Source organism: Dama dama, chromosome 24, assembly GCF_033118175.1.
Source record: "Dama dama isolate Ldn47 chromosome 24, ASM3311817v1, whole genome shotgun sequence".
NCBI classification, from domain to species: Eukaryota; Metazoa; Chordata; class Mammalia; order Artiodactyla; family Cervidae; genus Dama; species Dama dama.
Window position 1 is genome coordinate 28,684,547 of NC_083704.1, and position 26,285 is coordinate 28,710,831.

The 26,285-nt window shown below is 38.8% G+C and overlaps 1 protein-coding gene across 1 annotated transcript in view; it reads right to left on the reverse strand.

Moving 5' to 3' along the window:
- CNTN4 (contactin 4) overlaps window positions 1–26,285 on the reverse strand; it is a 511,526-nt gene that overhangs the window by 198,844 nt on the left and 286,397 nt on the right. The window contains exon 5 of the mRNA XM_061129161.1: window positions 9,532–9,729. Within this exon, the coding sequence (XP_060985144.1) occupies window positions 9,532–9,729 (198 nt within the window). The remainder of the gene's footprint in view (window positions 1–9,531; window positions 9,730–26,285) is intronic.

The window sequence follows — 26,285 nt, forward strand, 5'->3', positions numbered from 1 at the left end:
TATTCAGGACTGATCTCCTTTAGGATGGACTGGTTAGATCTCCATGCAGTCCAAGGGACTCTCAAGAGTCTTCTCCAACACCACAGTTCAAAAGCATCAATTCTTTGGCCCTAAGCTTTCTTTATAGTCCAACTCTCACATCCATACAGGACTACTGGAAAAACCATATCTTTGACCAGATGGACCTTTGTCGGCAAAGTAATGTCTCTGCTTTTTAACATGCTGTCTAGGTTGGTCATAGCATTTTTTCCAAGGAGCAAGCGTCTTTTAATTTCATGGCTACAATCACCATCTGCAGTGATTTCAGAGCCCCCCAAAAATAGTCTCTCACGGTTTCCATCATTTCCCCATCCATTTACCATGAATTGATTAGACCAGATACCATGATCTTACTTCTCTGAATGTTGAGTTTTTAAGTTTTAAGCTAACTTTTAAACTCTCCTCTTTCACTTTCATCAAGAGGCTCTTTAGTTCTTCTTTGCTTTCTGCCATAAAGGGGTGATGTCACCTGCATATCTGAGGTTATTGATATTTCTCCCAGAAATCTTGATTCCAGCTTGTGCTTCATCCAGCCTGGTATTTCTCATGATGCACTCTGCATATAAGTTAAATAAGCTGGGTGACAATACACAGCCTTGATATACTCCATTCCCAATTTGGAACCAGTCTGTTGTTCCATGTCCAGTTCTAAATGTTGCTTCTTGACCTGCATACAGATTTCTCAGGAGGCAGGTCAGGTGGTCTGTTATTCCCATCTCTTTAAGAATTTTCCACAGTTTGCTGTGATTCACACAGTCAAAGGTTTTGGTGTAGTCAATAAAGCAGAAGTAGATGTTTTTCTGGAACTTTCTTGCTTTTTCGATGATCCTAACAGATGTTGGCAATTTGATCTCTGGTTCCTCTACCTTTTCTAAAACCAGCTTGAACATCGGAATTTCATGGATCATGTACTGTTGAAGACTGGCTTGGAGAATTTTGAGCATTACTTTGCTAGTATGTGAGATGAGTGCAATTGTGTGGTAATTTGAACATTCTTTGGCACTGCCTTTCTTTGGGATTGAAATGAAAACTGACCTTTTTCAGCTCTGTAGCCACTGTTGAGTTTTCCAAACTTGCTGGCATATTGAGTGCAGCACTTTTATAGCATCATTTTTTAGGGTTTTAAGTAGTTCAACTGGAATTCTATCACCTCCATTAGCTTTGTTTGTAGTGATGCTTCCCAAGGCCCACTTGACTTCCCATTCCAGGAAGTATGGCTCTAGGTGAGTGATCACACCACCGTGGTTACCTGGGGATCTTTTTTATATAGTTCTTCTGTGCATTCTTGCCACTCTTCTTAATATCTTCTGCTTCTGTTAGGTCCATACCATTTCTTTCCTTTATAATGCCCATGTCTGCATGAAATGTTCCCTTGGTATCTCTTATTTTCTTGACTAGATCTCTAGAATTTCCCATTCTATTATTTTCCCCTATTTCTTTGCACTGATCACTGAGGAAGGCTTTGTTATCTCTCCTTGCTATTTTTTGGATCTCTGCATTCAAATTGGCGTATCTTTCCTTTTCTCCTTTGCCTTTAGCTTCTCTTCTCTTCTCAGCTACTTGTAACGCCTCCTCAAAAACAACCATTTGGCCCTTTTGCATTTCTTTTTCTTGGAGACGATCTTGATCACTGCCTCCTGTACAATGGCACGAACCTCGGTCCATAGTTCTTCAGGCACTCTGTCTATCAGATCCAATGTCTTGAATCTGTTTGTCACTTCCACTGTATAATCATAAGGGATTTGATTTAGGTCATATCTGAATAGTCTAATGGTTTTCCCCCACTTTCTTCAATGTAAGTCTGAATTTGGCAATAAGGAGTTATGATCTGAGTCACAGTCAGCTCTTGGTCTTGATTGTTTAGAACTTCTCAATCTTTGGCTGCAAAGAATATAATCAGTCTGATTTTGGTATCGACCATCTGGTGATGTCCATGTGTAGAGCCTTCTCTTGTGTTGTTGGAAGAGGGTGTTTGCTATGACCAGTGCGTTCTCATGGCAAAACTCTGTTAGCCTTTGCCCTGCTTCATTTTGTACTCCAAGGCCAAACATACCTGTTACTCCAGGTATCTCTTGATTTTCTACTTTTGCATTCCAGTCCCCTATAATGAAAAGGACATCTTTTTTGGGTGTTAGTTCTAGAAGGTCTTATAGGTCTTCATAGAACCATTTGACTTCAGCTTCTTCAGAATTACTGGTTGGGGCATAGACTTGGATTACTGTGATATTGAATGGTTTGCCTTGGAAATGAACAGAGATCATTCTGTCGCTTTTGAGATTGCACCCAGGTGCTGCATTTCAGATTCTTCTGTTGACTATCAGGGCTGCTCCATTTCTTCTAAAGGATCTTACCCTCAGTAGTAGATACAATGGTCATCTGAGTTAAATTCACCCATTGCAGTCCATTTTAGTTCACTGATTCCTAAAATGTCAATGTTTCTTGGTCAAAGGCATCATCAAATGAATGCCCAGGTCATCTTTATTATAGGCTGGGCATCTCTCTTGTCCTGTTTTATTTGAAATCCCTATCTACAAATGTGTTTCCTGGAACTCAATTCAATAATTCCAATAAGAATGAAACTTCAGACCTTTCATTAATTTATAGTTGTCTAAGACTATAGACTCCCAGGGGCTCTGACCACATCTTTTTATTTTATAGTGTCAAACACACAATGGGTACTTAACAGATGCTTTCTAACTGACTAGTGAAGTGACGATTCACAAGCTTTGGCCCCATGGACCTGTAATGAATCTGAGTACGCCTGAGGTTTAGAGCTGACTCCAAGCTCCTAAGTTTGTCAAGGCTTCAAAATATTCCAACCATTAAGACACTATTAAATCAGATTAGCAGTGGCAGTTTAGCAAAATATCTCACATCCTTTAGTCATTTAGATGTTTTTCTCACAAAACATGTTTTACACCCAAAGATCCTCAAATGTGGTATTGTCAGAAAATTAAATGCAAGATATGATTGCTGTGACAAAACCACAGAAAAGATATAATTAGAAATGAGAGTTAAATAAAGAAATATGTTTGAGTATAAACCTTAGATCTTAGGTAATATAAAAATCTTGTGCAAGTCAAGAGCACATCTCTGCTTGTTCCCCAGGCAGAAGTTTTGTCCTTCTCAGTCTAAAGTTTAAGTCATCAAAAAGTGTTGTAGATCAAGTCTACAATAAAAAAATGAACGTCTTAATGACTAGTTTTTTTTTAGTCTGACAGCTAGGCTAATTAAATGGCCTACAATTGAAGTAGATCTATTCAAGAAGACAACATCATGTCTGTTAATGTTCACTTGAGGATCTAAACCAATTTGGGGCAATATTAGGAAAGTTTACTATGAACAGATGGTAGTATCACAATGAAGAATACAATATACTACACAGATAACCCAGAATACTCCGGAATATTCTAGTTTTCTTTTTTACACTTTTCAGTCATTGATCTTAAACTTGGCAAGTTGAAGCAAATGTAGTCTTCTGAGCCACTAGGAGATCTAATGGTCACTGAGGTCCGTGATGGTCTAGTTTTGCACTAGGGTTCATTGTTAGTGCTAGGAAGAAATCTAATCCAATGAACAGCATCTGTGTGTTGAGCTGTGTTTGATATCATGTGGCCTATGCAAATGCTGAGACTGGAATAAAGTAAGGTAGAAAGTTGTGACTGGAATCTCAGAAGACAATGCAGAAGAACCTTTAGACATAACTTATTACAAATCACTCATTTTTATAGCTAAGAATATTGAGGACAAACGAAGTGACAGGTTTTGTCTCATGTTAGTGGCAGATCTGGGACCACACCCCAGAATCTTATGGCTTTTTTCCTTCTTGATTTTTAGTGCTACACTTCTTTTCCTGCATCCAAGGTGACACCACAACAAACAAGACAAAGCTGGTTGGCATCAATCATGGACACTCTTAATCCTCTGTTCAGCACATCTATTTCTGTCCTACCTTAGGCTGCTCTGAAACTCTAGGCTGCTGGGGTTATCAGCTGGTCGCCTGTCCACTAGGTTAAAATTTGATGTACACTGAAAACAATAAATGCTTCAGTGCTGAAGCATTCAAAACGTTGCCTTGAATGCAAAGTTTTTATGGCTAAATAAAGTAAAGCTTGGGGAAATGGGTCAGGGCTTGGGAAAAAATGGTCAGCTATTTTGGTTATATTGAAAACACAAATGTTTAATAATTTAAATTTACAGTGAAGTATAATAACATTCAAAAAGTGGCTTAAATTTTAACTCCAAAAGACAATATATTTTGTGTATATAAACACATGTATATTTATACACACATATCCTACATGTGTAAGTTTATCAATGTATATAAATATGGGAAAGGAAAAGGGAAAGAAGGAGACACAGAGAGTGAACTTGAAATTCTAAGATAGGAAAAATCCAGTGTTTCCTATTCCCTAGAAGCTCTTCTATTGAGAGTTCTAATTAGGGATAATATTCAAAAACATTCAACAACCAATGTGCAAAGCAAGGATCCATCAGATACACACTGGGTGTAAACTGTTCAACATTTGCCTTGGTTCTAATAAGCAAACTAAGGAACTGCCAAACCAACCCCTAGCCAGTCTCAAGGGAAACACAGAGAAAAGGCAAGGGCCATACAGTAATTTTTCATGCTCAGTTACGTACCTGTGCATATAAAGAACATAAACAACCTCGCAGACATGATCTCATTTTCCCAAGACATCCTAATCTCTGCTAGTTTTTTTTTTTTCCCATCTTTAGCCATTTTAGAGCAAGTTGGGGTAATGACTTAAGACAGAAAAAAAATAGCTATTATGATTATGATATAAATCTATGATTTCTTTCATAGTTATGCTGCTTTGGTATCGGTAGCCCATTACCTTTGTTTATGGAAATAAGAGGTACGATTCTTTGAAATCTGTGTAGGAAGCACATGACAGAGCAAACTCATGGTCATTAATAATTAGCAATTAGGCTAATATTGATCCATGGACTAGTTTAGTATCTCAGGTAAAAATAACGATCTATTTTTCTCAATGAAATGTTTTCTTTCATGGTACCCAAGCAACAGGTGCCCTCTCCTGTATGATAGGTTATATTATTGTTTCAGGCAAATTTTAAAATATCTAGATAAACAAATAAAAACTCTGATATAAAATTTTCTCACATTTGTCTAGCTCTCAGTTTTATACTACTTTCTGGAGATGAACACAACACATAACATACAGTTATTTAGAATTCCCAAAATAAAAATTTCAAAAATCATCTGAGAGCCAAAAAGCTTTTCTGAACCTCAATTAAATAGTATGGTGACTGGGGGCCAAGAATTTGATCCCTCTGCTGTTTTGACTTATTTCTCTCATCCTCAGTTTCCTTGTTTCTGGAAGAATAAGAATAAATTGGGGGATCTCTAAGTGCCTTGTAGGTCCAATAAACTGTAGTTATCCCTTTTATCAAACATTAAAAAAATTGAAAAGTTTCTAATCATTGCAGAAAACTGAGAAACACAGAGAAGCAGAAAGAAAAAAATTAAGAACTGAACATTTTACTACTGAAAGTTGACTGCTTTAAAGTTTATGACTGTTAGCATAATGGAGAGTTAGATTTCAGTTTTCTCTATCATTATCCACAAACATTTTTAAAACAAGGATAATGTTATCCAATTACTCTGTATAATCTGTTTTTTAAAAGTATAATTTGTGGAGCATGTCTTAGGGAAGTTCTTGACGCTGTCCTGCTGTCTTGTCACTGTTCAAAGCACTTTGCACGTAATTTCGCACACAGAGTGAGCTCTGGGGTAGGTACCGCTACCCTCATTTGACTGATGACAACACAGCATAGTGAGGTTGCTCAACTGATGTTCAAGGTCATATCCCTGATAAATGGTGGGGCTCGATTCCACTCAGGGAACCCGGCTTACCTCCACACTACTCTGCTCTACATTTCAGTCATTGATTTGAGGTGTAGGAAGGCGTGCGGCATGTGAAGAGTTGAGGAAAAAGGAACAGCAAGGACAAAATCCTTGCAGAACCTCAGTGTGTTAGGGGTTAGGACCTAATGAGGGTTAGTGGGATCAACATGGGACACATCGCCCTTGATTTCCAGCTGGAACGTGGGTCGACAGAAGTCGTCCGCTGTTCACTTTTTTCTGACTTACTGTAACCTTTGGGACTGGAAACAATTCTAGTCTAGATTGCTTAACTGAAACTCCAGGAAAAACAAACAAACAAACAAACTTGAATATTGAGGATATCTAGTTCTTTAAGCTACATTTGTCTACATCTGCACTTTGTCAGGGAACTTCCCAGTGAGTTTCCCTGGTGGCTCAGATGGTGAAGCGTCTGCCTGCAATGCGGGAGACCTGGGTTCAGTCCCTGGATGGGAAGATCTCCTGGAGAAGGAAATGGCAACTCACTCCAGTATTCTTGCCTGGAAAATCCCATGGACAGAGGAGCCTGGTGGGCTACAGTCCATGGGGTCGCAAAGAGTCGGACACGACTGAGCGACTTCACTTCCACTTTTCAGTTCTTTAAGCCACATTTGTCTCCATCTGCACTTCTTCAGGGAAATGTCAGCCACGTCAATTAGTGCAGTGCAGGCAACAAGCTCCCTTGCCTCGCTTATTCATATATCAGAGACGGAGGAGGATATGAAACTCTGAGTGAGCTTCAATTACTAAGATGCTTGTGCAAACTCCATACTCATCTTGCGCTTACCAGTCTAATATACAGTCACTAACTACCAGAATGCGCAGAATGATAATTTCATTGATTTTACTCTCACAGCATACATTTTCACAAGAATGTCATCTTTATTTCGCAATCTTTTTTTGATTTATATTTTCCCTTTTACCTCCACCAAAGAGGTGATGAAATAATCTATTTTGAGTCTAGTAATGCAGTTTGAATATCCATTTTATGTACTGCTGCCTAAATGGGAAAGATAAATTATGAATTTTCACCTACAACTCTCACAGAAATTAGGAATGAATGGGCATTAATTGCTGAAGAATGAGAGCCTTAGCTTGCTAATTTTGTGATAAAATATTCTCATAAAAAAACATTTGTCACCTCTATGAAGATATACTAGGCAAGTCGAGGTAAATCCAAAAGATAAGCAGAAGGCAGAGTTTGGCCAGGCTGAGGACTTCCTGTATTCCTGAACATCTGTTCCTTCTTTCTGAAGCAGCGACTCTGGGTGATATTTCTCCGGGGCTGTGTCTTTGTGTATCAGAGTCAATATTCGATTATATTGTCTCCCTGACATACCAACTGAACTGAACAGACTGGACAGACATTTTGGCACAAGTGTATTGTGGGCAAAGGCCAGAGGGGCTGTATTTTTAAATAACTTTGCACAAAATGTCCCTGAAACACATATGTTGAATCAGAATTTTTATCCTTAGGTCCAGAGAGACAGCACTGATAGGTTCTGAAAGAATAGATCCTTTGCCTATGTTTCTTGTTAAACTGATGAGATTTTTCAGCTTTATTTAATATAACTCAGCTTAATGCAACATATCCATTTAATATTCGCCATGTGGCAAGCACTGTGCTGGGCCCTTATACCAAACGAGATGAAAGTTGTGGTGTGAGTTTGATCACATGGCATTGGGTGGGCGGGGGAAGGCAGGCTGACAAGTAAATATGAATAGACCAGATGCATATTATGATAGAGAGATGGAATATTATGATAGAGAGACTAAGAAGCACCAAATGAACAATTCTTTCTTTTGCCAGGGGAGAATAATAAAGACTAAAGTAATTCTGAATTGCTCCCTTGTAAACTTATTCAGTAAAACCATTTCAGTAAATGGCACTTCCATCCACCCAGCTGCCATGCTAGAAACCCATGTGTCATCCTTGATTTTCTCTTCCACCACCTCCCACATCCCAGGTGTTAGCAAGTCCTGTCAGCTCTACCTGCAAATGATGTCCTGTATCCATAACCTTCTCTTCTCTCCATGGCCACCCGCTAATTCAAGCTGCCATCGGTGACTGACTGAATTACAGCAACAGTCTTTAAGTGGACTTCCAGTTTTGACTATTGCTTTTTAAAAAGTCCACTTGCCACACAGTAGCTAAGCAATCATTAAAAAAAAAAAAAAATACATAACTCTTGTTACATAAAATCCTCTATTGGCTTCTCACTGCACTTGAAATAAAATCCAGTCTCCAACATCAACTTAAACCACCCTCTACACTGGTCATTATGCTCCATGAGGATCATATTCTCTTTGCTCTCTAAACATGCCAGTAATTTAATTTCTAGGCCTCAGGGCCTTTGCACATGATGTTAACTCAGTCTGGAATGCTCCTCCCTCTGACTTTCACAGGACCGACTTCTTATCATTCGGGCATCAGTTCATGTCACCCCCTCAGAAGGTTTTGCATAACAACCCTATCTAAATTAATCATTCTGCCCCCACAGAGTCTCTGTGTCAGCATACTCCTTTATTTATTGCTATCTAAAATAACTGCATTTGGCATTTTGTTTAGGTTTATTTGTTTGTTTTTACCTAAATCCTTTGCAGAATTTAAATGCCATGAGGAGGGGTTTTTGGTTTTTGTTCACTGGCTCCCAGAGTAGTGCTGTCACATAGCAAGTGCTAAATAAATGTATATTAAATACATGAAGAAGTAATTGAATGACTGAAATCTGTATGATTTGCCCCCAAATTCCACAGTTTGGTCTATGCTTTAAGGATGCTCATACTTTCTCTGCAGAGTTGATTTGAGAAGGCACCTGATATGGCACAGTTGGGTGGAACAGATGAGACAGAGACGATCTTCCGGAGAAAGCAATATGTTTGAAGAAGCTGCAAGGATCAGTGTACGTTAGTCAAGGGACCAAGAGAATGAAGAGTATTTCAAGCCGAGGGAACAGAATACATAAAAAGACTCACAGTGGGGAAAAGGCATGATGTTATTAAAGTCTGGCATACAAATTGGTAAGACTGTCTTCAAAAAGCACATGATGAATCACCATACACTGTCATGTCATCCATCTGAGTAAGTAAGGTGAAATTCATCTATTTTCTTGAAATATTCTCACAAAAATGTGGGAACATAAAGCTACATCCAGTAGGACTTGACATTTCTGCATTTTACTGTGGTTGGAACTATATCTTCCATACCACACACCCAGAAATTATTTGGATAACATAAAACTTCTTTCTGGACACTGAAAACTAAATTACACAGAGTTGACTGATAAGCTAATTGATCAACCTTCTACTTCATTTTGTCTGTGTACACAATTAAGTGTGAAGAAACAGACTCACACTGCACTGAGGCTGAAATTAGAAATTATATTTCTAGTAAGTCTTGCAAAATGGATTCATGGGTTTACTTCTTACACAAGTGTAGAAAATATAGGTAGTGAATGTAGAAGCATTCAACTTTTCTTAAATGTAACCGAGATAGTCAAGCTTTGTGTGCCAATAACATAACTTCCCAAACTCAACCTATGAGCACAAAAAACAGAATTCTGAAAATCCCTTAGAAAACTCACCATCATTTCTCAATATCAGTGGTGTGGGTGGTCCCAGGACTTTTTGGTTTGTCACTGTATTTGTAACCACACAAGTATAATTTCCAACATCTGATTTTTCTACTTTGGCAATATATAGATTCCCAGTCTCTTGAGAAACGAAGCGGCGATTATCCTGATAGGAGGGGTATTCATTGAAAATCCAGGCATAGCTGAGCTCTGAAAGCAAAAGGAATCATCATTATAAACATGTCGTTGATAAGAACTTTACTGTGTTCATGAAAGAACTGGTCAAGTTAAAAATTCATACTGTTGCCCAGTGATCCTTTTTCAGCCTGCTAAATATCAACAGGAAGTAATAACAGTCCCCTAAAGCATTTTTACCAGTCTTCCTACCATCAGTCAATAAGATTTTATTTCTATAGAACTAGAAGGTACACTGATCACTGATGGAGAAGTCCAATCTCTTTAAATCAAGGAATAAGCATGGCTAAGCACCATATAATACTTACAGAGCTAAAGCTCAAACTACAGACACACAGAGTCCACAATCTTGATATACCCTGGAAACTACTTATATCACTTTCATCTTATAGGCAATAATCATAATAGTATATCATGGTGCAACATACTTACACAGCAGTTTATGGTTTCCAGTATAGTTTATAGTTTTCCATTAACTGAGAAATTCTGACACAGAGGATCAGACTGTCTAATCCAAACTCAGCCACAGCTAGAGACAGAGGCAGAATAATTCCTGATTCTCAATCCAGTCTTTTCCCAGTGCCTCTTACTATTGATGCATATTCTTACTCCTTTTTCACTTGTGATGTTGAACTCTTTTCCCATTATTTTAGTGAGATGGTGAGTTAATATACTCATTAAATATAATATAGCAAATACTCATTAAATATAATACAATGATTAGTTGGATGGTCCCATAAATGAAAATCTGCATTTCTAACACATTATTGACTAGAAATGTATTACAGCCATAGGCATTAGTCTGAAACAATCCCCTGATCAGTAATGTGTTAAAAAAATTAGCTGAAAAAATTATTACATCTGTATAAAGTAGCCGTCAAAGAGCAACCTTTTCACAAATACTTATCCATCCCACAATGCCAATGGGAGGAGTGTAATAGGCAGTCATACTTAAAATGTTCCTTTGAAAATTCTCATTTTTCTGGAGAATTAGGTGAATGTTTTGTGAATGAGCACATTAACCCATGCTTTCAATTTCAGAAAAGAAACCTAAGTGACAGCGAGTTTAAACAATTTGCTGCAGTGAACTATTGTGCTCTGAGGAAATCAAACTTCTTTAGCTCCAGGCATTTCATGATTCCTCTCTTTAAAGTGTGATCTTCAGATTTGTTCGAAGCTGGAGAAGTGATATAGCAGCCATGGGCACTGATTAGCCAACATGCCCTGTTTTACTTTCTCAAGTTATTTTAGGCAGGATGGGGAGCAACTAGATGCAAAGGGAGCCTGTGGTTTCTGAACTAGCTGACTGAGTTCTTGTGTGCTGCTCTTCAATATGATCCTGGGATAAATTTTAAATGCATGGATTGTCCTTGGAAAATGGCAGAAAGGTCACTTCAGCTCTGTACACAGAATGCTAATTATTGGAAAAGGCACTTTGTTGTTTAATACTTCAATGAGTCCTCAGCTGTAATTGACCTCGATAACTGAATGTGTGACTGGGAACATATTCCATCTTAATGATCCACTGTTTACATACAAAGGAGGGGGTCATGTAGATTGCTTTCCCTTTATGGCTAGATTATAACATTTCTTCATGCATTATTTTACAGAGATACAATTAGGTTTATATGAGAATAGCTAATCATTTTATTTACGCATATGCATATAATTATAAGTAACCCCATGCTGATGTCAAGAGGATACTCACTGTAAATAAGCAAGCTCTTCCCAGCAAGCTAGTTACTTTCTCAAGAAACTACAATTTGGGGGGAGGAGAGGCCCCTCTAATAGGTTGTGAATAAATACAATGTAATGCAGCAATTTTGCCACAAAAACAGGAGAGTCAACAAATACCACAGTGCAATGTACTCCTCTCTCAATTTGGCATGTCAGTTTCATGCAAAGCAAGTAATCACCAAGCCTCTCAAAAATATTGTCACATGAACAGTGAAGAGAACACTGCCTATCCCATAATTAATTATAAGGGAGTTTTAGGAATAAATAAACATATCCAAAGTCACAAGGTATAAGTTAGAAAGTAATTTACCAGCAAAATATTAATCAACCCATATCTCTCCAAGGAGAGTTATAACAAATATATAAACTATACATATATATTTTTTTTCTGAAGACATTTTTTAAAACTTCTGCTTCTGGCTAGTGCCACAAAACTTTCTGAATTTTGTAGAAGATGCACAGTTCGGTAACTAGGAAGTTGCAGGAACCATGGATACCAGGATAAAATACATCCACTTTGTTATTTTCCTAATTGGAATAAAAAAAAAAAGACCAGAAGACCAAAATTCAAAACTGTATTCCATAAAGAAAGCCATTTAAACACTGTTACTTGGTTTCAACTTAATCCAGCAAATGGAGATAATCATAAATGTGATATAGGCATGGAGTGAGGTTCAAGTTATGTGAAAGTCCTCTGAGTCATAAGCACATCTGAATCATTGAAAGTTAATCATTTTTAAAGTAAAAATATCAAACAACAGTTATCATGTTGTTTGATTATAACAATTTTGGTTTCACTGCTTTTGTGAGTTACTACTTTAGCAGGAAATGCAAGCAACCATGAACATATTCTGCAGGAATAGAATAGAATAAAATAGAAGTTCTCTACCCCCTACCTATCTCAAATTTTAAAAGTTTATGTGACAGAAGACTTTGAGAAGAATGGGATTAAATAAAGTTTAACACATTAAAAAATTTCTCTTTTCAGGACCTGCAAGAGACTTTTAACATGCCAATGTGCCTCAAATTTCTTAGAGACTACTAAAGTCATGCAAACTTACTTGATGTAGAAGTGCCTCCCAACTCCTTCATCCACACACTCTTTCTAAAACATCTACTATACATCACAAAATAGAGGCTGGGAAATGTTGAACTAATGCAATTTCAACTCAAGAATAAGTATAATATAAAAATTATGAGCTCTATTACTTCTGTTCTCAGGAAAGCCATTAAGTTACATTAAACAACAGAAAACAACAAAATGTTGAATTAAAGTGGTAATAAGTTTCCCAAATTGTAATAGTAACATATCACTGTAACCATTTTCAATGCTGTGGATAAAGGAAGAAACCATAGTTCCAAACACAAGTATCAAATGGGGATTGTGCTAAGGATCCTAACTAACATCAGTGCAACATACAACATTTGTAAATGCTGTTGAGTCCTAAAGTGTGAAGGTCAACCAAAGAATCTCAGCTGGTTCCCTGTTGAGATCATGTTGAGCTAAATGCTGAGACCCTTGAAGGGGGAAAATTTCTAAACATGATATTAATTAATTTTTATTTATCTATTTTTCTTCACAGCAAATAGCACTACCTGGAATACTGTACCTTTATTTGTCCATAAAAATTAGGAAGGGGCCTGAATAATACAATGTAATGATAATGCAGACATCAAAGTAGGAAAAAATGTGTAGTAAGGATAAAAATTACCCAACAGACACTTATCTCTTCATTTTAAAGATATGAAAGAAGAACAAAGCTGAAGGTATCACACTCAAAAATTTCAAACTACACTACAAAGCTGCAGTAATTAAAACAGTTTGTCATTAGCATAGAAACAGGCACATATATCAATGAAATAGAATAAAGAACCCAGATACAAACCTATACAAATATGATCAGTTAACTTACTGCAAAAGTGCCAAGAACATACCACAGGGAAAGGACAATAATTGACTAAGTAGTGCTGGGAAAACAGCCACATGCAAAAGAATGAAACTGGATGGCTACCTTGTACAATACACAAAAGTTAACTCAAAATAGATGAAAGATTTGCATTAATATCCGAAACCATAAACTCCTACACACACAAAACATGGGCAGTAATAAGGTCCTTGACATGGGTCTTGGAGATGATTTTTTGAATCTGACACCAAAAACTAAAATAAGCAGGTGGGACTACATCAAACTAAAAAACAAATAAACAAACAAAAAAATTGCACAGTGAATGAAACCATCAATAAAATGAAAAGGCAACCTATTGAACAGAAGCGAATATTTGCAAATCATATATAAGATATAGTGTTAATATTCAAAATATGAAGAACTACTACAGCTTATCAGCATAAAAAAAAAAAAAGAAAAGCTGATTAAAAAATGTGGGCAGAAGATCTGAATGGACATTTTTCCAAAGAGGACATATATCAATATAGCTAATTATCAGGGGGATGCAAATCAAAACCACAATGAGATATTATCTCACACCTGTCAGACTGGTTATTATCAAAAAGACAGGAAATAACAAGCAATGGTGAGGACACCGAGAAAAGAGAAACCGTGCGCACTGTTGCTGGGAATGTTTATCAGTACAGCCACTAAGGGAAACAGTGTGGAAATTCTTCAAAAGATTAAAATGGAACTTCCATACCATCCAGCAATTCCACTTCAGGGTATTCACCTGAAAAAAACTAAAACACTAACTTGAAGAAATATCTGCATCCTCATGTTCACTGCAGGATCATTTAAAATAGCCAAGATACAGAAACAACCCAAGTGTCCATTGGTGGATGAAAGGATAAACAAACCATATATAAATATAACAATACATACACATACACACACAGAGAATGGAATATTATTCAGCCATTAAAAATAATTGAATCTTGCCATTTGGAACAATGTGCATAGACCTTGAGGGCATTATGCTGAGTGAAATAAGTAAGACAAAGAAAGACAAATCTCATATAATCTCACTTATATGTGGACTCTAAAAATTAGACTAACAAACCAAGTTGTGGGTATGAAGAACAGGTTGGCAGTTGTCAGCAGAGGCTGATAGACTAGGATAAATAAGCATTAAAAAGGTAAAAAAATAAACTTATAAAATCTTAAAATTCCCTAGAAATTCTAATACCTCAACAGAAAGATAGCTATCATTTAGAATATATTTTCAATTCTAACCTATATGCCTGTAGGTTTTCATGATTTTAACCACAGCATAAATGTTGTTTAAAAAAAAAAATCAACAACTATCCATGTCTCTACAAATGACCAATTTCATTCCTTTTTATGGCCGAATACTATTCCATTGTATATATGTACCATTACTTCTTTATCTGTTCCTCAGCTGATGGACATTTTACAGACTTTAAGTAAGTCAGAAAGAAAAAAAGAAAGAAATATTGCATATTAATACATACAACCTGGAATCGGAAGAAAAAAAAACACCTGAAAAAAATTGATATAGGTGATCTTATTTATAAAGAATAAAGAAAGACACAGACATAGAGAACAAACATATGGATACCAAGAGGGAAAGGGGGAGCAGGCTGAAGTGGGAGATTGGGGCTGACACATATACACTCCTGTGTATAAAATAGATGACTAATGAGAACCGAGTGTACACCACAGGGAACTCAGTGCTCTGCGTGACCTAAACGGGAAGGAGATCCAAAGAAGAGGGGATATATGTGTATGTGCAGCTGATTCAGTTTGCTATACAGCAGAAACAAACACAACATTGCAATCCAACAACACTCCAATAAAAATTAAATAAATTAATTAATAAAAAAACCCAACACCCAAACAACACATACGACAATTCTAAGGCCTAGAAAAGGTGAGGCTGGAGAGTCAGAAAATGGCAAAGCACACTGTATCTTAGGTCTTCCAGCTACAGTCCCCTTCCAGTCACTTAGCCGCTCATTTGAGTCCAACTCTCTGCGATCCCATGGACTGTAGCCCGCCAGGCTCCTCTGTCCATGGAATTCTCCAGGCAAGAATACTGGAGTGGGTTGCCACCTCCTTCTCCAGGGCATCTTCCTGACCTGGGGACTGAACCCTGGTCTCCTGCATTGGTGGGCGGATTCTTTATCATCTGAGCCACCAAGGAAGCTTCTCCTTCCAGTGCTCCCTCCTGGAAGCAGTATGAGCTTTTGAAATTTGAAAGTAAAGACTTAGTGTTATATGACTCACCAAATGATGCAGTTTTCCCCTAAGAACTAAAGTCTATTTTTATCAGAGCAAAACATTAATTCATTGGGTTGCATGAAATGCTATTCACATTCTGAAAAAATAAAGCCAAGTTAATAAAACAAAATAAACTCTTATACGCTGCAAAAAATATATCCCACTCAGTGTGATTTCCTTAGGGACTTACATGCAATATTTATCCTTATTCAAACTTGACAGATTTCTTTTGATAAGTTTTCATACACTAATTGCTCTGGAAGTGACAGACAGTTCCTGTCCCATTTGTAATTTGTATCAACTGGGTAAACAGATACTTGGAATATAATATTTAATAGATTGGAAAGTTCCTGATGCTCAACTGAAAAATAATGAGACTGGTTAGACTGTGATAGCTATTAAGGCAGAAGGACCTAGTGATGGTTTTCTAACTTGTAGCATCTAAATCTTTGGGGAATTAACTATGAAATAACACTCTCTTAATTGGTTCCTTTTCTCTATCTTTGGGCCAACAGCAAAGGGTATTTGGCTATTATTTTTAAGAGAAACCATCAATCAAACAATTTTCAAATTCAGGTACTCATTGAGCAAATTAAGCCTCTGATCAGAGGCCTCAGGATGAATGCTCTTGTTCTTGATGCTGTCTAATTTCTTTCTAGAGCTGTATTATACTTCACGACATTCTGAGTCATGTCCCAAAGGGCAGCAAAAATGTCAGTTTTCAAAGATCCCTTTCTTAGTCCTCAAAGTTTTAAATTGGAAAGGGACCTAAGACCAATCCCTGCAATTTTACAGATCAGGAAGCTGAAGTCTAGAGAAATTACATGCCTGGATCACAGTCACACGTTTGGTAAGTGGGAAGAAAGTGGATGATGGGGTAGCTGCTATATTCAGAAGAGCTGGTTCATTAGACAGCTATATGTTACTCTCAGAATTTAATTTGGAGCTAGAAGAGATCAATTTTCTTATCTGAACATTTAAACAGTAGAACTGGATGACCTCTAAGTTTCTTCCAGCATTAAAATCCCATAACTCTATAAGCATGTCATCAAATCCAACATCTTATGTCAACAAATGAAGAAAGCAGGATCCAAAGAGATCCAGTAACTTGCTAAGATTCAAACAGGTGGTCTATTGACAGATAAAGAAACAGAACTTTTATACACATATACAGACACATGCATACACACTTATATTTGAGTTAAGTGGTATTGTGTAGAAAGATAACAGAATTGAGAGTCAGGAGACCTGGATTCTAGTCCGTGTAACACAACCAACTGGGACTTTGATCAATTTTTCAGCAGCATGAGAACCTTCTGATCTTTTTTTTTTTTTTCCAGCAGCACTGTGTGACATGTGGGATCTTAATTCCCCAACTAGAGCCAGGGATTGAGCATGTACCTCCTATCTTTGAAGGCAGAGTCTTAACCACTGGAGGATCGAGGAAGTCCCAAGCCTCCTGATCTTTGGAAAGTTTTATATACACCTATAGGCTTCCCTGGTGGCTGAGATGGTAAAGAATCTGCCTGCACTGTGGGAGACCTGGGTTCAATTACTGAGTTAGAAAATGGCTACCCATTCCAGTATTCTTGCGTGTAGAATCCCAGGGAGAGAGGAGCCTGGCAGTCCACGGAGTTGCAAAGAGTTGGACACGACTGAGCAACTAACTCTGTCACTTTTTTCTTTTTCATACACATCTATTCTACTTTTTGCAGTCTTGTGAGGTGGAATTTCAACTGAGATATGATTCTAGGCAAGTAGATATGAAAAAATATATTATTTTAAATGATTCTACAAGTGAAATATGTTTGAGGAATGCAGCTATCGGTTTATTGGCTGGCCAAACATTCACTCATCATTAACCATTTACAAAAGCATGGAGTTCATGCCTAGAATGGCGAGGAGCTAGAAAGACAGGGATTGAAATCTGAGAGTAGTCTGTAAAGGGACAGAGAGCATCACCCATGGAAAGACCCCTGGATTTGGTGTCAAGAAACATAGAGACCACGTCTTGGCTTCAGTGCTCACCAGCTAGAAAGTCATTTCTACAACTCAGTTTTCTTATCTGAAAAATGGGGATATAAAAAGAACACCTGCCTGCTAGGTAGACATCAACCATGTTAAGTCAATTTTTATTTTTATTTTTTTTTTTTTTAATTTTTATTATTATTATTATTTTTTTCCAGTGGGTTTTGTCATACATTGATATGAATCAGCCATGGATTTACATGTATTCCCAATCCCGATCCCCCCTCCCACCTCCCTCTCCACCCGATTCCTCTGGGTCTTCCCAGTGCACCAGGCCGGAGCACTTGTCTCGTGCATCCCACCTGGGCTGGGGATCTGTTTCACCATAGATAGTATACATGCTGTTCTTTTGAAATATCCCACCCTCACATTCTCCCACAAAGTTCAAAAGTCTGTTCTGTATTTCTGTGTCTCTTTTTCTGTTCTGCATATAAGGTTATCGTTATCACCTTTCTAAATTCCATATACATGTGTCAGTATGCTGTAATGTTCTTTATCTTTCTGGCTTACTTCACTCTGTATAAGGGGCTCCAGTTTCATCCATCTCATTAGGACTGGTTCAAATGAATTCTTTTTAATGGCTGAGTAATATTCCATGGTGTATATGTACCACAGCTTCCTTATCCATTCATCTGCTGATGGGCATCTAGGTTGCTTCCATGTCCTGGCTATTATAAACAGTGCTGCGATGAACATTGGGGTGCACGTGTCTCTTTCAGATCTGGTTTCCTCAGTGTGTATGCCCAGAAGTGGGATTGCTGGGTCATATGGCAGTTCTATGTCCAGTTTTTTAAGAAATCTCCACACTGTTTTCCATAGCGGCTGTACTAGTTTGCATTCCCACCAACAGTGTAAGAGGGTTCCCTTTTCTCCACACCCTCTCCAGCATTTATTGCTTGTAGACTTTTGGATAGCAGCCATCCTGACTGGCGTGTAATGGTACCTCATTGTGGTTTTGATTTGCATTTCTCTAATAATGAGTGATGTTGAGCATCTTTTCATGTGTTTGTTAGCCATCTGTATGTCTTCTTTCGCAAAACAACTGAAGTCAATTTTTAAAAAAGGATATTGCTAAGGTGTTTTGTTCTGTTTATTTTTGCTTATAAACTGATTGCTAAGTCATTTGTCTTCCTCTGACCTAAGGAGAAGGGAGACATGATAAATTATGAGTGATCTTATTCATTCCAGAAAAAAAACATAAGAACTCAGTGAGGAACCTTAAATACAAAGCAGCACGATTATGCTCCAGAGACAGGTAGTGAAAGAGTCCAGAAGAAGAATGTGTTTTTGTAATATCGAAGCAATATCCCAAGGAGTGGACAGAATGCTGACTTCTGAAAGCTGAAGCCTCTGGATGAATCCTCTAACATTCAGACACTAAAAGATCAATAGAAGTATATTTGAATGGCATTTTGGCAAAAAGGATAGGAGGGGAGATGTCTAAGAGAAGTTGAAATCACAGGGATGTGACAGGACAGATATGGTATTTCTATTAATTAGAACATGGACTTATGGGTGTTTGAAGTTAAACGGTTCTATGAAGACCTACAAGACCTTTTAGAACTAACACCCTAAAAGGATGTCCTTTTTATTATAGGGGACTGGAATGCAAAAGTAGGAAGTCAAGAAACACCTGGAGTAACAGGCAAATTTGGCCTTGGAGTACAGAATGAAGCAGGGCAAAGGCTAATAGAATTTTGCCAAGAGAAGGCACTGGTCATAGCGAACACTCTCTTCCAACAACACAAGAGAAGACTCTACACATGGACATTACTAGATGGTCAACACCGAAATCAGACTGATTATATGCTTTGCAGCCAAAATGGAGAAGCTCTATGCAGTCAGCAAAAACAAGACTGGGAGCTGACTGTGGCTCAGATCATGAAATCCATATTGAAAAATTCAGACTTAAATTGCAGAAAGTGGGGAAAACCACTAGATCATTCAGGTATGACCTAAATCAAACTCCTTATGATGATACAGTGGGAGTGAGACATAGATTTAAGGGACTAGATCTGATAGACAGAGAGCCTGATGAACTATGCACAGAGGTTCGTGACATTGTACAGGAGACAGGGAGCAAGACCATCCCCAAGAAAAAGAAATGCAAAAAAGGCAAAATGGCTGTCTGAGGAGACCTTACAAATAGCTGCAAAAAGAAGAGAAGCCTGAAGCAAAGGAGAAAAGGAAAGATACATCCATTTGAATGCAGAGTTCCAAAGAATAGCAAGGAGAGATAAGAAAGCCTTCCTCAGTGATCAGTGCAAAGAAATAGAGGAAAACAACAGAATGGGAAACACTAGAGATCTCGTCAAGAAAATGAGAGATACCAAGGGAACATTTCATGCAAAAATGGGCTCAATAAAGGACAGAAATTGAAGGGACCTAACAGAAGCAGAAGATATTAAGAAGAGGTGGCAAAAATACACAGAAGAACTATACAAAAAAGATCTTGATCCAGATAATCACAATGGTGTGATCACTCACCTAGAGCCAGACATCCCGGAATGTGAAGTCAAGTGGGCCTTAGGAAGTATCACTACGAACAAAGCGAGTGGGGGTAATGGAATTCCAGTTGAGCTATTTCAAATCCTAAAAGATGATGCTGTGAAAGTGCTGCACTCAATATGACAGCAAATTTGGAAAACTCAGCAGTGGCCACAGGACTGGAAAAGGTCCGTTTTCATTCCAATCCCAGAGAAAGGCAATGCCAAAGAATGCTCAAACTACTGCACAATTGTACTCATCTCACACGCTAGTAAAGTAATGCTCAAAATTCTCCAAGCCAGGCTTCAGCAATATGTGAACCATGAACTTCCAGATGTTCAAGCTGGTTTTCGAAAAGGCAGAGGAACCAGAGGTCAAATTGCCAACATCCGATGGATCATTGAAACACCAAGAGAGTTCCAGAAAAACATCTATTTCTGCTTTATTGACTATGCCAGAGCCTTTGATTATGTGGATCACAATAAACTGTGGAAAATTCTGAAAGAGATGGGAATACCAGACCACCTGACCTGCCTCTGAGAAACCTGTATGCAGGTCAGGAGGCAACAGTTAGAACTGGACATGGAACGACAGACTGGTTCCAAATAGGAAAAGGAGTATGTCAATGCTGTATATTTTCATCCTGCTTATTTAACTTATATGCAGAGTACATCATGAGAAATGCCGGGCTGGATCAAGCACAAGTTGGAATCAAGACTGCTGGGAGAAATATCAATAACCTCAGATATGCAGATGACACCACCCTTATGGCAGAAAGTGAAAAAGACCAAAGAGCCTCTTAATGAAAGTGAAAGAGGAGAGTGAAAAAGTTGGCTTAAAGCTCAACATTCAGAAAACTAAGATCATGGCATCCAGTCCCATCATTTCATGGCAAATAGATGGGGAAACAGTGGAACCAGTGGCTGGCTTTGTATTTTTGGGCTCCAAGATCACTGCAAATGGTGACTGCAGCCATGAAATTAAAAGACGCTTACTCCTTGGAAGGAAAGTTATGACCAACCTAGACAGTATATTAAAAAGCAGAGACATTACTTTGTCAACAAAGGTCCATCTAGTCAAGGCTATGGTTTTTCCAATAGTCATGTATGGATGTGAGAGTTGGACTATAAAGAAAGCTGAGTTCCTAAGAACTGATGCTTTTGAACTGTGGTGTTAGAGAAGACTCTTGAGAGTCCCTCGGACTGCAAGGAGATCCAACTAGTCCATCCTAAACATCAGTCCTGGGTGTTCACTGGAAGGACTGATGTTGAAGCTGAAACTCCAATACTTTGGCCACCTGATGCAAAGAGCTGACTCATTTGAAAAGACCCTGATGCTGGGAAAGATTGAGGGCAGGAGGAGAAGGGGACAGAGAGAGGATGAGATGGTTGGATGGCATCACTGACTCGATGGACATGGCTTTGGGTGGACTCTGGGAGTTGGTGATGGACAGGGAGGCCTGGTGTGCTGCGGTTCATGGGTTTGCAAAGGGTCAGACACAAGTGAGAGAATGAACTGAACTGAATACCTACCCTGGCCACAGCCCTTGACAACTTCGGGTGCTGACATGGCTCTGGCTAAAATGACCCCCATGATAGATGCTCTGGGGCCCAGAGAACTTGGTTTAGACAGGCGCTCATCATCAAGCGGGACCTCCCAGGTTCAGACACTGTTTCCATTATTCACTAGGCTGAGCAGAGTAGGGATGGCATGTATCTATCACTTGGACCAGCACCTGCCATGCCTCCTCCCATGGCAGACACTGAGAATTGACCATGCCAGACAGGTTCACAGAGCGCTCAGGCTGTTGCCTCCAATCAGTTTGTGTTGGCACATGAAGTCAAACCTTTTTACTATCTTTGCAAAAGTGATATAGGGGAAATGAAATGGTGACCACGTGAGGCAAGAATTAGGTAAGACCCAGTGCTAAAACTCGTTCAAACCTGTGGTAAGCATTTCTATAAATGAGTCTCCTGACTAAACCTTCTGACCAATTGCTGCAATCAATGATGTTTTTAGAATATGCTCTTCGCTTGCTCAGATGTAGCAGTGGAGGTGTGGGAAGGAAAATGGAAAAAAAGTTACACACACAGTTATGTGTATAGCTATTGATATTGCTGCGTATGGCTTATAATACTGTCCATTTTATGGGTGACTCCTTGTTTATTTCTATTTTATTAGGAAATTGGGCATGTTTCTGATTATACATTTCCTTTAAATATTCATAAGTGGAAATTTAGGAATGCAACTCGAAGGCAATTTAACACATTGTTTTGACAAAAAAAAAAAAAAAAGCCAGAAATGAGTGTATAAGAGTATTTGTATAAATCATACAAATTTAAAGGTAAATGGAAAGGTTTGGACAAAATCTTGTACTTTGCAGTGGATTGCTTTAGGGTATGTGCCCACATACCCAGAGGCAGATGCTAACTCTCCTGTGCTCTCAGTAATGGATCAGTAAAAAGTTTGAAAAATAATGCCTAGGGCTGGAGTCAGCAACTTTGCATACTTCAAGGGAAGAGGCCCTAGGATTTTTAGACAGAGAAGCATTTTTTGTTAGCATGTTCAGACTTTTGAGTAGAGACAGGAAAGTGGTGGCACATGAGATGGATTTAGCTGACACAAGTGCATATGTCTTTTGTGGCATCACCTGCTTTCAGTTCAGTTCAGTTGCTCAGTCATGTCTGACTCTTTGCGACCCCATGGAGAGCAGCATGTCAGGCCTCCCTGTCCATCACCAACTCCCAGAGTTTACCCAAATTCATGTCCATAGAGTCGGTGATGTCATCCAACCATCTCATCTTCTGTCCGTCCCCTTCTCCTCCTGCCTTCAATTTTTCCCAGCATCAGGGTCTTTTCAAATGAGTCAGCTCTTTGCATCAGGTGGCCAAAGTATTGGAGTTTCAGCTTCAACATCAGTCCTTCCAAAGAACACTCAGGATTGATCTCCCTTAGGATGGACTGGTTGGATCTCCTTGCAGTCCACGGGACTCTCAAGTCTTCTCTAACACCACAGTTCAAAAGTATCAATTCTTTGGTGCTCAGTTTTCTTTATAGTCCAACTCTCACATCCACACTTGACTACTGGAAAAACCATAGCCTTGATTAGATGGACCTTTGTTGGCAAAGTAATGTCTCTGCTTTTTAATATGCTGTCTAGGTTGGTCATAACTTTCCTTCCAAAGAGTATGCGACTTTTAATTTCATGGCTGCAGTCACCATCTGAAGTGATTCTGGAGACCCCCAAAATAACCACTATTTCTCCATCTATTTGCCATGAAGTCATGGGACTGGATGCCATGATCTTAGTTTTCTGAATGCTGAGTTTTAAGCCAACTTTTTCACTCTCCTCTTTCACTTTCATCAAGAGACTCTTTAGTTCTTTACTTTCTGCCATAAGGGTGGTGTCATCTGCACCATGTGAGGTTATTGATATTTCTCCCGGCAATCTTGATTGCAACTTGTGCTTCATCCAGCCCAGCATTTCTCATGATGTACTCTGCATTTAAGTTAAATAAGCAGGGTGAAAATATACAGTTTTGATGTATTCCTTTTCCTATTTGGGACCAGTCTGTTGTTCCATGTTCAGTTCTAACTGTTGCTTCCTGACCTGCATACAGGTTTCTCAAGAGGAAGATCAGGTGGTCTGGCATTCCCAACTCCTTCAGAATTTTCCACAGTTTATTGCGATCCACACAGTCAAAGGCTTTGGAAAAGTCTAAGGCAGAAGTAGATGTTTTTCTGGAAATCTCTTGGTTTTTCAATGATCCAATGGATGTTGGCAATTTGATCTCTGGTTCCTCTGCCTTTTCGAAAACCAACTTGAACATCTGGACGTTCATGGTTCACGCATTGCTGAAGCCTGGCTTGGAGAATTTTGATAGTTCATCAGGCACTCTGTCTATCAGATCTAGTCCCTTAAATCTATTTGTCACTTCCACTGTATAATCGTAAGGGGTTTGATTTAGATCATACCTGATCACCTGCTTTAGAAATGTTGAAAATCAAATACACATTTAGATACTGAGGTTTTCTTGAAGCTCAAACACGGTTCTCAACTCTCAGTGCTTAAGAGGAATCAGGGAGATTCACATACTCCTCCAGTGGGTCCCAGGTGGAGTGAGCTCCAGAATCATTAGAAGGGCTTGTTATCACACAGATGGCTAGGTCCCACCCCCAGAGTCTCTTTTTAGGAGGTTGAGATGGGGATCAAGATTCTGCTCCTAGGTGATGCTGTCACTGCTGGTTTGGAGATGTCACTTAGACAAACACTCCTTTAAAAGGTTTGGAGAAACACTCTTTTAAAAGGTTTGAATACATTAGGCTCTCATTCCATCAGGAAAAATATTTGCAGAACAGAGTACCAGCTTCCCAGTAGAAAGAATGCAAGAGGTCTCCAGTTTGCCATTGTCTCTGTCAATCCCTACTGTTCCCCAGGCTCATATTAGTCATGCAGTTGAGCTTGGGAGCTCAGCTCTGGTATCTAGAAGGAAAGACAAATCAAGACAGGGGAGTGGCCCTTAGTGGCATGCTCTTGTTAGCATGAGAATGGTACTGGAGATCATAAACACACTAGCCAATCTGAGTATTTTGATGGAAGACAAGGAATGCTCCCGCCTGCTGAGTGTGGTCAAACTAGTAAGGACCCAGCACAGCATGAGTGGACTATTGTGGGCAGATGAAAATACCGTTCATAGGGGATTACAAGATACTGATTTCAGTTATTTGTTAAATATATAGCATATAAAGCTGGGATTAGGGAATGGCAACCCATTCCAGTATTCTTGCCTGGAAAATCCCATGGTCAGAGGAGTCTGACAGACTGTAGTCCATAGGGTTACAGAGTTGGACGTGACTAAACAACTAAGCATAATATTTAAAGAAGTTAAAGTATCACCATATTTTATGAAGAGCTCAAACAATAGCCAAAATCTGAGAAATATTAATCCCCTGAAGCATAGATACCCTTCAACAGCCAAGTATAAAATGTGTGAAAACCATGTAAAAGGTAGAGTCTGATGCCCAGTTCTTGAGAGAATACAACTTTTCCTTGGGTGGTGGGAGAAGAGAAGAACATCAGATGACAGCATTCTTTCAGCTTAATATTTATGCCCTCTTCATACAATGCCCTCTCCCAGATCTCAGATTTCTCTAGAATGATTACATTTCCTATTGCAAGTGGAAGGGCAAATCCAACCAGCACACCAGTCCCATTTTTCGTTTGTTTGTTTCTTTGTTTCTATGCTTGTTTCAACATTACTTCTCTATTGGCTTAAGAACATTATTTTGGGATTTCCCTGGAGGTCCAGTGAGTGGTTAAGAATCTCCCTTCTAACGCACAGAATGCGGATTATACCCCTGGTTGGGAAACTGAGATCCCACATACCTTGGGGCAACTAAACATGTGCGCTGCAACTACTGAGCCCACTTGCCCTGGAGCCCACACGCCATAACGAGGATCTCGAGCATCACAACTAAACCCGACACAGCCAAATGCACACACACACACACACGTGTATATGAACATTCATTCTGCCAACTTCAGGTTGACCACTACCCCACAGCAACCCACACACAACTGCTAGATTAATCCTTTCACGGCATCTCTCTCAATCAGGCCTCTCCTTTCCACACAAGCCCTTGGTGAGCCTCCATGTCTCTCAGAGTTAAGTACAAGGTATCAAGCTAATATTCCACTCCTTCCAAAGCAGTACTCCACGTTAGCTAGTCTTAGCTTTCCATTTTTCTTTCCATGTGGATCTATATTTTGGGAGAGGATTCCCTAAGTTGAACTCTGCAAAATTCCAGGGAGGCTGAGAAGGGGCAGCCATGATTAACTTATTCATACAATACATCCTCATTCCCTTAAGGATCAGCATGTGATACAAAGATGAGGCAGGAAAGGAAGGCTCTGCCCACCCTATGGGGCTTTCAGTAGAAAGCTCTGTGTCAAATTCTTTGTGTTATTTGTATCTCTTAACAAAACTGTATTTTTTATTTATAGGGCATGTATTAAGTTAACCTTAATATACATTATACACTAGGTATACATCCCAGTATACATTTGGTGCAGACAAATACCGTTTGATTCCACTTATACTGGGTACCTAGAAGAGTCTAACTCATAGA